Below are 13,065 nucleotides of genomic sequence, written 5' to 3'. Positions count from 1 at the left end.
GAAGTACGGTAGAACATATTTAAAGCTGACTTTAGAAAAGTTTCTGTCAGTTTTCAATGGGAATTATCTTTTACACTAACATAGTTGTACTTTAGTTGTACATAAAAATAGATTCAAATGTTTCGCACTCTTGAGTCTAAAACATAATCAGACACCCTGAGACATGTTGTGCCTATAATCAAAATAAAAAATCTTATAATCATTAAAAGATCAATTTCCTGAAATTTATTGGAAGTAATTTCAGCACAAATTGAGATGATTACATTTTTTTTTTTATAGATGTGACTGTTTTTGCCTTTGTTTTCTTTCTTTAAGGCAAGCATAAATCTAGAAGAAGAAAATGTTTTGTTATAAAGGCACCTTCTATTAGCCCGATTTATGTGTGTGTGTATATATATATATATATATATATATATATATATATATATATATATACAGAGTTAATTTTTGTTAAATCCATGCTGAGTCTATGGGCATTCTTCAGCAGCTCAGGCCCGATCCACCCCCCCCTCCACTCAGACCACTTTTAATTTGCTACAGGAGATCTCTAAGCTAGCAGCAGTATCAAGCGGCTCCAACCAGGAATTGGAATTAGCCGCTTTCCTGGAGCGCTTTGATTTTTGTTTGTGGCCTGGTGGGTTGTTTTTTACGTTGTATTTCAAGGCAATGGTTTTAATCCCCTTTTCTTTAAAATAAGTGTGAACAGAGCTGCTCAGGAGTTAATCAGCAGAATTTATTCTACCTCATCACATCACACAGAAATGAACGATGTTAGAGTCAGATTTAGATAGGGGGAAAAAAGAAGTTACACATGCGTTTTTCATTAGGTAGATGTAAATCTTTACAAAAGTAACACTTGTATGCAGTGCACTATTTTAAGAATGAATGACGATTATAATCAACTAATAGTTCAATCCTAGATTGTTAGAAATATGCAGAGATTAGGCGTGGGGCTTTAAGGAATGTTTTCTGTTCTGTTGTATTGGCAGTACAACAAAAAAAATTTGAATTGTATGCTGTTTTCATTTAAATATATTAAAATGTGTAAATCTAGGAAAGTCTGGGTTGGTTTCTTTTATTTTTCCTTCATTATAAAAGGTTCTATTTTACGGTCAACCCTATGATTGTAAATCATTTTTACTGATTCAACCTGATTCAAATTACCTTTTGGTTGTAATCCAATCACTTACTTTGGAGGAGACATTTGAAACATGCAGGGCTGTTTAATGGATTCCTTGTGACTTTATTTTCACTCTTGTTTTTTTTAACTTTGCCATATTACACCAAACATCTTAGAACTACTGGTCAGAAGTTTGACACTTTCCCTTGTATTGGTTTTCTTTATTTTTGAGAGAAACATCCAAATTAACGTAGAGATAAAGCGAATAAATGGGAAGAGCCATCCTTTGCCTTCATACAGCTTGGCGTTTCCTCAAAATTCATGAGGTAGTCACCTGAGATGGGTTTTCAAAGGAGTCTTGAGAGAACATCCCAGAGAAGTTGTATTTTTGCCCAATTAAGAACATGTTAACGGCAGCATGTTTATTAAACTTTTATTTATATATAAACAACTCCTTTTTAAGAGCTAGTGTCTGCTCTACATATTGGTCACTATTCGTACTTAATATGGTATTTTAATTTCCCTTTCATAATCCAGAATAAATCTTAGGAGTATACATAAACTGATACAGTAGTGATATAAAGGGATTGGCTATGTCCTACATAATACTTGTGGATAAAAGCAACTCTATAATCATTAAGTTGATCAGAAACAAACACATGGAGACAGAAATGTGCTTCCCTCCACAGCGTAAATCAACAGATAAATTGCAGCAGCTGAAATATAGTAGCTAAAGGTTATAAAGGAATGTTGTTCCTGCTTGTAAAAAGTCCTTGCCTTGGTAGTTTTTTCTTTGCCTTGGAGAAAAAACAACAAAACTGACCAACAGGAGACTATGGGGTATGATGCATTTGTAAACGTTGAGTTGTTTATGGATATATTTGTGCAGTGCCACTAATGTTCAGAAATTCAGATCTGGTCGGCTCAGTCTCTGCTCATTGGCACCTTGTCACATGTGGTTCGTCACAGAACAGGGCTGGCTGTTATGAAGTGAATCCGTCTCAGTAAAAGCCCCTCCTGATACCTGACTCCCCCATGGCCTCCACTCTGGCCTGACCCTCTTGGGGCTGATGCTCCCTGCAGGAGGCCTGTTATTCTCATATTTGGCTCTGACCAGTCCGTTCTGCACAGGCGGGACAAAGGCCTGCTCCAGGTGTTGAGCTGAGACCAGTGGCTGCCTGTCCTCTTCCTCAGTGATGGCGAACACTGGCACGCTGATGTGCTCATCCTCACCTGGAAAATCCTGCCTTTTTCCAGCCGCCCTGCTCTCAATGTGACATGAAGAGGAGCCAGGGCTGGGATCTGAGGGGCAGCCTGGGGGGATGCCGCTTCCCTTCAGCGGATCTTTTGTCTCGGAGAGAAGGCCGAAACAAGCTCCTGTGAATCTGGAGCGACGCAGGTTGCTGGTGGAGTTGAGGCGGCGCTGCCTTTGTGCGGGCTGTGTGAGGGGATAGGAAGCGTTGCTGATGGAGGAGTCAGAGATGATACTGGTGTCTGCCTGAGCCTCCAGGTGAGCATCAGAGAGCACCTTCCTGCTGTCGCCTCCTCTGCAATCAGGGACCAAACTGGATGGGGCCTGAAATAAGATAAAGGATAGCTGACTTAAAGTATTCAACTGAACTACCAGATTATCAGTCACAGCAAAGGTTCAAGTACTGACGTCCACCAGCTTGGTAAAGGGACTGGTGGAGTTCCAACTGCACCACTTTTTGTGAAGCTGCGGCAGCGGAGGGAGGAAGTCCTGGAAGGTGCGTACACTCCATGCTCTCGGCCTTGAGCAGCTGCCTCCTTTAACAGATCTTCCACCAGTGGGTGAGGTGTTAGCATCTACTGAGGGCCAGTCGCATGAAGGGCTGGGGCCGGTGTCACTGTGTCGTAGAAACCTCTCTCGCTGCTAAGAATGACATGAATCATTAGGAGACTTTATGTGAAAACAAACTATAGGAATTAAAGGTGAATATCAGCAAGAAACTATGTCTATGTATCTGCTTTAATTTTTTAAATGTTATACTTACTCTTCCTGAAAAATAAAATATTTATATGTAAAAGTGCTAGGAGAAAATTGTTCCTATTTAATTTCAATATTTAAAGTTTGGATCTTCACTTTACATGACTTTAGGTACGAGCCATGTAGTCTTTCACATATGTTCCCATATTGCAACTACGAAGAATTATCTAATTTATTTGATTTTATGATTTTTTTGATTTTTCATTGAATCAACACAAAATAAAGAACCTTTGTGGGATGGAAGTTTTTACTTTAACATCTTGTTAAGGTAAAAACTTCCTCTCTGTCAGCCCTGGGGTCTTTGTAGGGTGGGTCTGGGGCCCCTCACGCCTGCTATTGAGCATATCGTCTTGCTAAAGGAAGCTTTACAGCACAACCACACTCATGCTACAAGTGTTTGGTCACGGATAAAAAATTATCTTAATTCTAAGCTTCAGCTTTCATAGGTTTTGCTTTTTAATGAATGTACTGCAGGTCTGTAGAATGCTCCCTTGTTTAGATTGGTGTGGGGTCCCCCCCCCCCTTTTCTTCCTTGATTTTTATAGGTGGAAGTAGACTTCTGTTATTCTGTATTTTCCTCTTTTATTCCTTCACTCCCCTTAATTCTTCTCCCCGCTCCCTTTCCACCTTCATGTCAATTGCATATGATACCCTCTAAATGCCACTTCTAAGAATGTTTCATACACAATTAACATGTGGAACCTTATGGTAACGGCCATGATAATTTACAAGTAAATGCTAATCTGTGGGGCTATTATTAGTGATGGGTCGGGCAACACCGATGCGGCGGCGCATGTGTCGGTCTCATAGAGCGAAACCTGTGTCGACGTGTGTATCGCTACGGAAAAGTCACGTGACCGAAACAGTTCCTGTATCGGTCACGTGACCGATGTTTCGAACTGATTGACAAGCCTTTATAAGGAAGCGCATCTGCCAAAACAATCTTGCGTGTTTTGCGAATATAAAATTAATAAAAAATTATGGAGCTTCCTCAAGCAAAAAGAAAGGCTTCTGCCGTGTGGGACCACTTTGATGTCATTTCGGAAAATAAGGTATTTGTTTTAATTTCCTTGTTTCATCCTGTTCCTCTCAGAGTTTCCACTTGATTTTCTGAGTAGAAATTCATTTCAAAGTGACCTTTAGTTTACTGTTCGTGTTATTTTCTACAGGTTAAATGTCGCAATTGCTCAACAGAGCTTGCATATTTAAATAACAGCACCTCCTCAATGCTGAGGCATTACAGGGCCAAGCATGAGAGTGAAATCTATGACACAACCATGATGAACTCAGGTATTTTACAACTTACTGACTTTGTTTTATTGATAATTCTGAATAATTTACACTTTCTCATTTTTAACCATCAAGCTTCCAGGAAGCAGATGCTTGATGAGGCTGTGCTTAATTTCATTGTAAAGGACTGCCAGCCCCTCGCTGTTGTGGAGAATGAAGGCTTCAGGGAGCTGGTTCAGCTCCTTGAGCCCTCATATGTTTTGCCAACCAGAAAGGTTTGTGTGGAAATTATCTAAAGTGGTAGTTTATTCATCAATTTTATTTTAAATATATTGATTTTCTTCTGGTTTGACTTGGTGTGGTTTTCAGACCATCAAACAACTGTTGGCCAAAAAGTACGAGGAGGAACGGGAACGGGTGAAAATGGAAGTACAGCAGGCTGCGGACAGAATGTGCCTCAATAGTTGGAAGCTCAAATGAGCCCCAGCCGGGAACATCTTCACAACAGCTGTCTGCCCCCACTTCAGGCATGATATTGAGCATCATTTCTTTGTTGTTTGTAAATCATGTACTAAAATACTTTTTTTTTTTTTTTTTTTAAGATGACCTTTGGGAACATTTTGATCTCGAAGTGGGGAGGCAGACCAAACGTGCCACAGCTGATGCCATCCTTGAGGTGCAGAGATACATGGCAGAGGGCAATATTGCGAGGTCCCAGGATCCTCTTGTATATTGGAAAAACCAAAGGACGGTTTATCCAAACCTCTTCCGCCTGGCCTTAAAATTTTTGTGCACTCCAGCTTCATCTGTGCCGTGTGAGCGGGTGTTTTCCACAGCTGGAGAACTAATATCAAAAAAGCGCAACAGACTGAATTTCAAAACGTTGCAACAACTTATTTTTTTGAATAAAAAATTGTAAAAAAAAAAATACCAGTGAACAACCATCTTCATTTACTACATGTTTACTTAGAGATTATTACATTATGATGCAGGTTCTCATTATTCATTGACTGTGTCTAAAATATCAAATATGTTTTAATAATAATACAATGCATCATACAATGAATTGCATCATATTATTGTATATAATAGGTCATCAAATCAGTGTCAGTTAACTCTGTCAACTAGGTTGCCTGTAGGGATTTTTAATGTCCACCAGGTGTCAGTATTCAGTGACACAGTATCGACACAGTATCAATACAGTTTGGTAATGTGTCGAAACGTTTCATGACGCCTCATCAACCCATCACTAGCTATTATTCAGCAGTGGGACATCAATTCTCAGTCCTATATTGAAAAACAGGACAGATATAAACAGAAAGAAATATAACTGTTCACTGATGTTTTCTCAGACCTTCACAGAGAAAAAGGCAAGAGATCCACAGCTTACAGGAAAACCTCTTACGAACCATTAGTCATGCAATCCAAGATTAAAAAAGCCAAAATAGGATAAAAAAATGACCTTATTTTAAGATTTAGTCAACAGATTAGTCAAACCTGGACTGAGGACTAGAGCACATTCTCCTCAATAAAACCATCCCCATATTAAAACAGGGAGGCGGCAGCATCATGCTATGGGGAGGCTTTTCTTCAACCGAGGAAGAGAAGCTGATCAGAGTTAATGGAAGGATAAATGGAGCTAAAGCAGAATTAGCTTTAAAACTTCCAGCTGTGATGGAGATTTTCATTAAAATATCTTAAATGTGTGGTTTAAACATCATTGGTTATAAAGAAGTTACACTAATTCTTTTGCTTCATTGTAAATTGCTGTTATTATTCATTGGGTTTTTGGTTATTCAAAGTAAAGGATAGCTGTTATTCTCTCCCTCTGACTCTCAGAATTAAGCCAATGTGGCTTTTTTTCCCCACATTTAGAAATCTTTATCTGCTTGGATTTATGAAAGCAGAAGAAAAGATAGGTGCACAGAGGTTAAAAGACAAGAGTGGCCCAAAGATTGTAAACAAACAAATTTGAAATATGGTTGAACACACAACATAAATAGCTTTCGTTTCAGAGGTGGCTTTATTCTTAAGCACTCAACTGCAGCGACAAGGTCACTGACCTGCACCGAGCAGATAGACTTTCAGCAAATTAAGCACGCATCTCTGGTTAAGTAACAACCAGGGATGATAGTGTTTAGGGTGCAAAAGAACCATTGCTACATCTCGTTTTTTTTAAGAACACCGTCAGTCATTTGGGAGAGGTCCTTGATTCTTCATTAAATATTGTCAGAGAAAATGGTCCATATATTAGGACCAGTCTTCCGGTCTGCTGATCAGATGGTTCTGGACGTCCCTAGGTTCTGGTATAAACAATGGGACGATCGTTCCTTAGTGGTTACCGCACCTAAACTGTGAAACAACCTGCCCCTCGGTCTGCAGGTTCTCACTGATCTGCACCTTTTAAAGTCCAGATTAAAGACTTGTTTATTTAAACTGGCTTTTAATACTTCAGACACATTGTTTTATGCTTATGAATTAATTTCTTTTTTTTTTTGCTGTGTTTTTCTTTCTGTAAAGCACTTTGGTCTTCCTGTTGTTGTTGTAAAGCACTATATACATAAAATTTGATTTGATTTTGATTTGAGTCTTTTATCCCTACAAGGTCTGTTGGTCCTCAGAAGGTTAGTAAATATGCCAAAATCCACTGACTTCCATTCGTTTCTATGATCTGACCCATAACCACTACCAATTCACACCTCAGTCCTAAGTACAGCCTCCGACCCTAAAAGAAAACTTTTTTTATGGGCAGGCTCGGACTGGTAATCTGTGATAGCAGGCAATTGCCCGGTGGGCCGGTCCTAATTTCAGTTTGCGAGGACCGGCCCTTCTTTAATCATTCCGACTCCAACTTACTCTCTGTCTGAGGCTCCTACCTGTGAGAGTAAATAACTCAAGGGGCTCAAGAAGTAATACAATGATAAATACCTCAATGATGCATGCAGTATTTATAGCCCTGTCCATGTCCATGCACATCCTTGTGACGGTTGGCATATGGAGTAATTTTCTATTTCTTCAAACTGTAAACTCCTATTCAAACTGTAAAATCCTTGCAACAAACAAAATTTTATAATACCAAAATGCTTTCTTTAAACCAAACTACGATGTTCCTCTTATATTTGGCGAATTTATGTTTGAATATTTAGCAAAAATATGTTGCGGTGCATGATGGGGTTTTTCATCTAAAGGCGAACATTTCCTGTCTTACGTGCATTGTTGCCAGGTTGGGATGTTTCCCAATCTGGCAGGTTAGGATGGCCGTCTATGGGTAAAAATGTTTTTCTTTATATCTATGGCCTAAGAGATCAATAGACTTTGGATCAAATTGGGCGAAATTTGGTGTAGATGGAAAAATACCAGGGCCGAACCCATTTCGAGGCTGCTCATGGGGACTGGTTACTGGTCCCCACAAAGTAGCTAGACATTCTTAGGAAATGGTCCTTTTCACCCACCAGGCAACAAATACACTACAAACACACTTTTTCATCTTGCTGCATATGCAGGGAGCATCATGTGTTAAAATCCTCTTGACTTCCATTGATTTTCAGTCTTTTTCAACCTGTTCTGTGTCCTAACCCTAGCAGTAACTCTAAACCTAACCAGTGCTAGTGCACCCTAACCTTAACCTAAACTCAACTCAAACTTTAATCCTAAACCTAACTGCTAACCCAGAAACAGTCGTGTTCCTTACATTGCACAGGCTTTAGGCACATACGGATCAGGGGGTCCTCCCAGCAAAGATTTTGATTTAAAAACATACAAAAAATTAAAAACACACCAATTATAGAGAAACTGTTAGATAAAATACAGTAGCACTTTTATGACTGATCTACAAATGTCTTTCTAATATTATTCCAATACAATTTAAGTTTTACATCCATGCAGTCTTTACTTACTGAACAGAGAGGAATCAAAATCTATAAAACAAAGATAAAAATAGACTTTCCTTAAATATCGGGAAAAAATTTACTTTAGTATACTTTAACTGACTAAAACTCACCAACCAGATCATTACTAACAGACCTTTCAGTGGACACCCAAACATCTAATCCCCTTTCAATCTGTGAACTGACCACCCCCGCCCTACCAGGTCACTCTGACTTAAAACACTCGTCAGTGAAGAAGATGGTCATTGAGTCAAATGTTGTTTGAAATAAAGCAAGCACAGCACTATAAGAAGCCATTTAAGCTGTTCATCTATGTCATATATGTGGAAATGTGGCCAAAGTTTATTCAGGCAGTGAGAGAGTGAGATAAACTTTCAGCACCAGGATACGGTACTGAGGCTGTTTCATCCTTCAGATAGGATAAGTGTCAAGGTTTTCTATTGGGAACACACATGGCAACAGCCCATATTGCTAATAAAAAGATCCAAAGATAATTTAAAAGAGAAGTGATTATGAGGGAAACATTTTGAACATAGCAACTGCCCAGATTTAAACACAGCATTACAACCAAGAGGCTACAAGGCCTCCTTACAATCACCTTATTCTTTCCAAATATTTACTACCAGTTTAAAGACAGGACCTCTGTTTAGCTACTCAGAAATATTAGATATTTTTTAAAGCTATGTCAGTTGTTCCACAAATGTATAGTTTAAGTCATTGTGATTCTGCTGAGGAACATTTTCTGTTGCAGAAAGCTGAATATTGAGAGCATGAGAGCACTGATAAAGTCTCCATTTTTGTCATCTACTTTGACTTGATTGCCTGAATGGAAATGAGATCAAATGAAAGCATTATGACGAATGCCCTACGGTTTTTATATCACTGTCCATGCACTTTTCTTAAAATCTCCCATAATGAAAATCGAGGACTTAATAAAATTTAAAACTCCTTCGGTATTGTACAAAGCAAGTCGGTTTCTATTCTTAGCCTGCAAACCCTGATATAACTAAATTAGGTAGTATGTGTATCAAACACACTGAAAGCATGGAATCTAAATCAGAAACTATTAAAGCGAATAAAACGTCAATGGCTATATTTATTAGAGGGAATGTTGAGTTTTCAACATCACTATACAGTAAGACCTTTGAGACCTGGGCTGATCACTGGTGGATAGATGCTGAGGATCGGCCTGTTTTCCAGTGTAGTCCTGTTTCTCTGGCTGTGACTGCCTGGATGTGCTCTCTTCATCCTCTGACATGGGAGCTGGCTCGGAGCTCGTCTGCCTGGCTGTGAGTTTCCTGGACGGGGCTGCCTTCTATAGTTGCCTTTTGTATCTCTGCTTCGGTCTCCTTGAACCCCAGTCGGCCTCGGCAGATGGCCGCTCACACTGAGCCTGGTTCTGCTGGAGGTTTCTTCCTGTAAAAAGGGAGTTTTTCCTCTCCACTGTCGCTACAAGCATGCTTAGTGTGAGGGATTGCATTCAAGTCAATAAGTCAATGCAATCAACTTGTTTTCCCTAGATAGAAAACTTTGAATCAATTTGACTGTAAGATCTGGTTTAACTGTAAAGTGCTTTGAGATGACTTGCGTTGTGAAATGGCGCTATATAAATACATTGAATTGAATTGGATAGCAATTAACCAACCATTTAAAAGCAAAATACTTAACACTTTCTGCAAACATAAAGATACCTTCACTTCCCCTTCAGCCAATCCATGTAGGTTCTTACAGATAGTGATAAATGATGGAGGGTCTGTGGTAAAATGGGGGATCACACAGGCATAACATTCTGGGAAGAATCGTAAAAAAGTTCTGAAGGGAATTTTAAACATCAATTTGCTCTGAAAAAATCCTGTAATCCTCGTGATCTATGCATTTCCTGAGTACTTTACTGGTGACCAAAGAACTCTGTCACATATTCTCCTAATGCAGGGGTGTCAAACTGGTTCCAGAGAGGGCCGTGTGGCTGCAGGTTTTCTTTCCAACCAAGCAGTAGCACACCAGACTCGTCATCTCATCAAGGGAGTCCAATCTGAACATGATGACTTGATGATATGAATGGAATCTGGTGTGCTATTGTTGTTTGGTTGGAAAGAAAACCTGCAGCCACACGGCCCTTTCTGGAACCACTTTGACACCTGTGTCCTAATGCTAGACAGAAAGATAATCAAAGTCAATGGGATGAAGCCCAATTTAGGATGTACCGACCACTGCATGCAACAAAAATAAATAAAATAAAAAAATCTAATTATTAATTGCTCAACTAAAAATAAAAGCTCAGAACTTTAAAAGCCTATTGTGTTTTTTTTTTTTAAGAAAATATAAAATCAAAGAGAAAGGGAAAAACAGAATATGTGAAAATGAAAAGAATCAAGAAACAATCCAGACTGACCAACTTAAAATCTAACAGCATAAAGAGATGTGAAAACTATGATACACATATCAAGATAAAAGAAAGTGTTTTAAATTGCTAAAAAAGGTGGACCCATTTTTGCTTCCTGCTTTTTTAAATAAACAATGATGAAGTGGAATGTGTAGAATTCGTCTTATAGATCATCTTATAATGTCCTGAGATTTAAAAACCCAGGAATCTAAAGAGGCTGCAGCATCTATTTGTGATACATTACAGTGTATGGTTTTCCTGGAGGAACTAGAATCCAGTGAACAGATGAAAAGGTGCAAAGGTCACTTTATCATTTTTTGATCAGTCAGCTGCTGTTGATCAGAACAGGAAGGAGGTTTTAGGAGTTTTCGGCCATCAGAGAGAAATAATCCTTCCCACGGAGTCTGAAGCAGCTAGCTTTGTCTAGACTAGAATTAACCGGGGCTTTATTTAAAATTTTCTTTTCCTCAGTAAAGCCCTGCAAACACAATGGCAACTTTTACATTTGACACGAGGCTAGAGATCAGCTACTGCAGTCAATCAGAGACTGAGCTGGAGAAAATTCGGGGCGGGCGGTGCACAGATTAATAGAATCTGTTGAACATTCTGACGATGGTTAGACTGTGAGTAACAAACTACCGAGAGCAGAAAATGTCAGCTTTGCCGCAGGAGTACTCAAAATGATCCAGTTTGGATCAACATGTAAACTAAATGTAGATGAACTGATCGTTTTGCAGCATTGCTTCTGCTAAATGATGTACCACCGTTTACCGAACATTATTTACATGGTTGCTTGTATTGAGGACACACACAGACAGACCACACACTGTGTGTCAAAGCGTGCAGCGGCACAACACAGCAACATACACACACGCTTTGAGCTGGGAATCTGGCTCTGGAGATAATACTCCATTAGCCGAGGCTGCAGAAAAGCCTGCCAGTCCTTCAAAAAGCTGCCAGAGTTGTTTTATGCCAAAAGAGCACAATAGAAAGGGGGGGAGCTCCTCCTCTCTTTTAATTATTCCCATTTCCCATTCATATCCTCATAGTTTATATACTGTACCTTGTGTTCAGCAGTACAGTCATAGCGGGTTTTTCTTAACATTACGGGGAAATTCAAAAAGGTGAGTGCTTTGACGCCTCTGATGTTCAGAAGTTCTTGGATCTTCTCTACATACTGGTAAGAAACAGGGACTGAGTGTGTCCTGCTGGGATTATGTAAACTTTTTCTCAGCCTAACAGCATTAAAGATACAATAAGATAGAAAACTTTAAACCAGTGTGCAAACTGAGGCAGCACCGTGAGGAATTCACAGCAATGCCATCTCAGGTTAACACGCCCCTTTTTAGCAGATAGTGTTCAGCACTATTCTCATCATTTCACATTGAAGAACCAATGCTAACGGGCTGGTGTCACAAGAGGCAAAGGGATCAAGGGTTAAAAAAATAAGAGTACAGTATGCTTCCTACACTGGGATCAAATCTGTTTTTTGCTCTTGACTAAAACACATAAAGTTCATTGTCATTACCTAGAATGCTTTCTATTGGCCTACAGTACACCGAGAACCTTTTAAAGAGCATGCCATCTTCTAACTACAGTGACTTGCAAATCTATTCAAATCCTCTCAATTCATTTACATCACATCAGATTAGAACCCTATAATAAAAATATCAAAAGTGCAAATACCATTAGAGGTGAGTCCACCTGAAAAAGGGAGAAAAAACAACACTGCATGTTGCCCTTAACATAACATTCCTACTATGAAACATGGTGCTGGCAGTATCATGCTGTGTCTCTCATTCAGCAAGGGTTAAAAAACAGATACTTATAGTAGTGTAATAAATATGCAAGCAGTTACATTTAAAACATGCATGTAAACTACAACCTGTGGAGGTTGCTTTAACTATTTCAGAGTCAGCATTTTAATGTTTGTTTCACACAGCATATTTATTGTAGGATGTTTGCTAATATGGGTGAACACATTTAGTAAACACCCTATGAAAAGTTTTTCAAGATCACTAACTGTTTTTCTTTTGCTGAGGTTGAAAGAACTAGCTGGGGGAGCAAATATGGTGGAACACAAGGAAACCAACAAGCAGCTGACAATGGGGGACTTGACTCTGGAGAATCTGTCAAACCCTCAAAGGTCTGCTGTTCTAAAATACATTTTGGTGTTTGAATGTCTTACTTTCATTTTCTGTTGTAGTTATTTGTAGTTTTGACTTAGTTGCCCAGCTTTATTTATTGTTTGTCTGAAGTTTTCTCCCTCCCCTCCTTGTTGTTTGTAGGCTAGTCTATGTTTTTAAACACCCCATGTTCATTGTGAGAGGTCAGTTCTGGTTTGTTATCCTTTGTCTTAGTTGATATCTTCTTTTGGGCCCATTTCTTTCCAGAATTTTCAATTTTTTGTTTGTTAGCACTTTGGAAGAATAAATGG

At 39.1% G+C, this 13,065-nt stretch overlaps 1 protein-coding gene across 2 annotated transcripts in view; it reads right to left on the bottom strand.

The window, feature by feature from the left end:
- Positions 1-1,923: 1,923 nt before the first annotated feature.
- si:dkey-112e17.1 overlaps positions 1,924-13,065 on the bottom strand; it is a 60,143-nt gene continuing 49,001 nt past the window's right edge. The window contains exons 6-7 of one of the 2 annotated variants that reach the window (XM_038273635.1): positions 2,781-3,014; positions 1,924-2,696 (exon numbers count right to left, since the gene is read on the bottom strand). In XM_038273635.1, the coding sequence (XP_038129563.1) occupies positions 2,070-2,696; positions 2,781-3,014 (861 nt within the window). In that variant the 3' untranslated portion in view covers positions 1,924-2,069. The remainder of the gene's footprint in view (positions 2,697-2,780; positions 3,015-13,065) is intronic. The other variant, XM_038273636.1, reaches the window with a different exon arrangement.

This window comes from Cyprinodon tularosa, unplaced genomic scaffold, assembly GCF_016077235.1.
Source record: "Cyprinodon tularosa strain WSP-4 unplaced genomic scaffold, ASM1607723v1 ctg88, whole genome shotgun sequence".
NCBI classification, from domain to species: Eukaryota; Metazoa; Chordata; class Actinopteri; order Cyprinodontiformes; family Cyprinodontidae; genus Cyprinodon; species Cyprinodon tularosa.
Note: the sequence above shows the minus strand (reverse complement) of the source record. Positions and strands in the feature narration are given on the sequence as shown.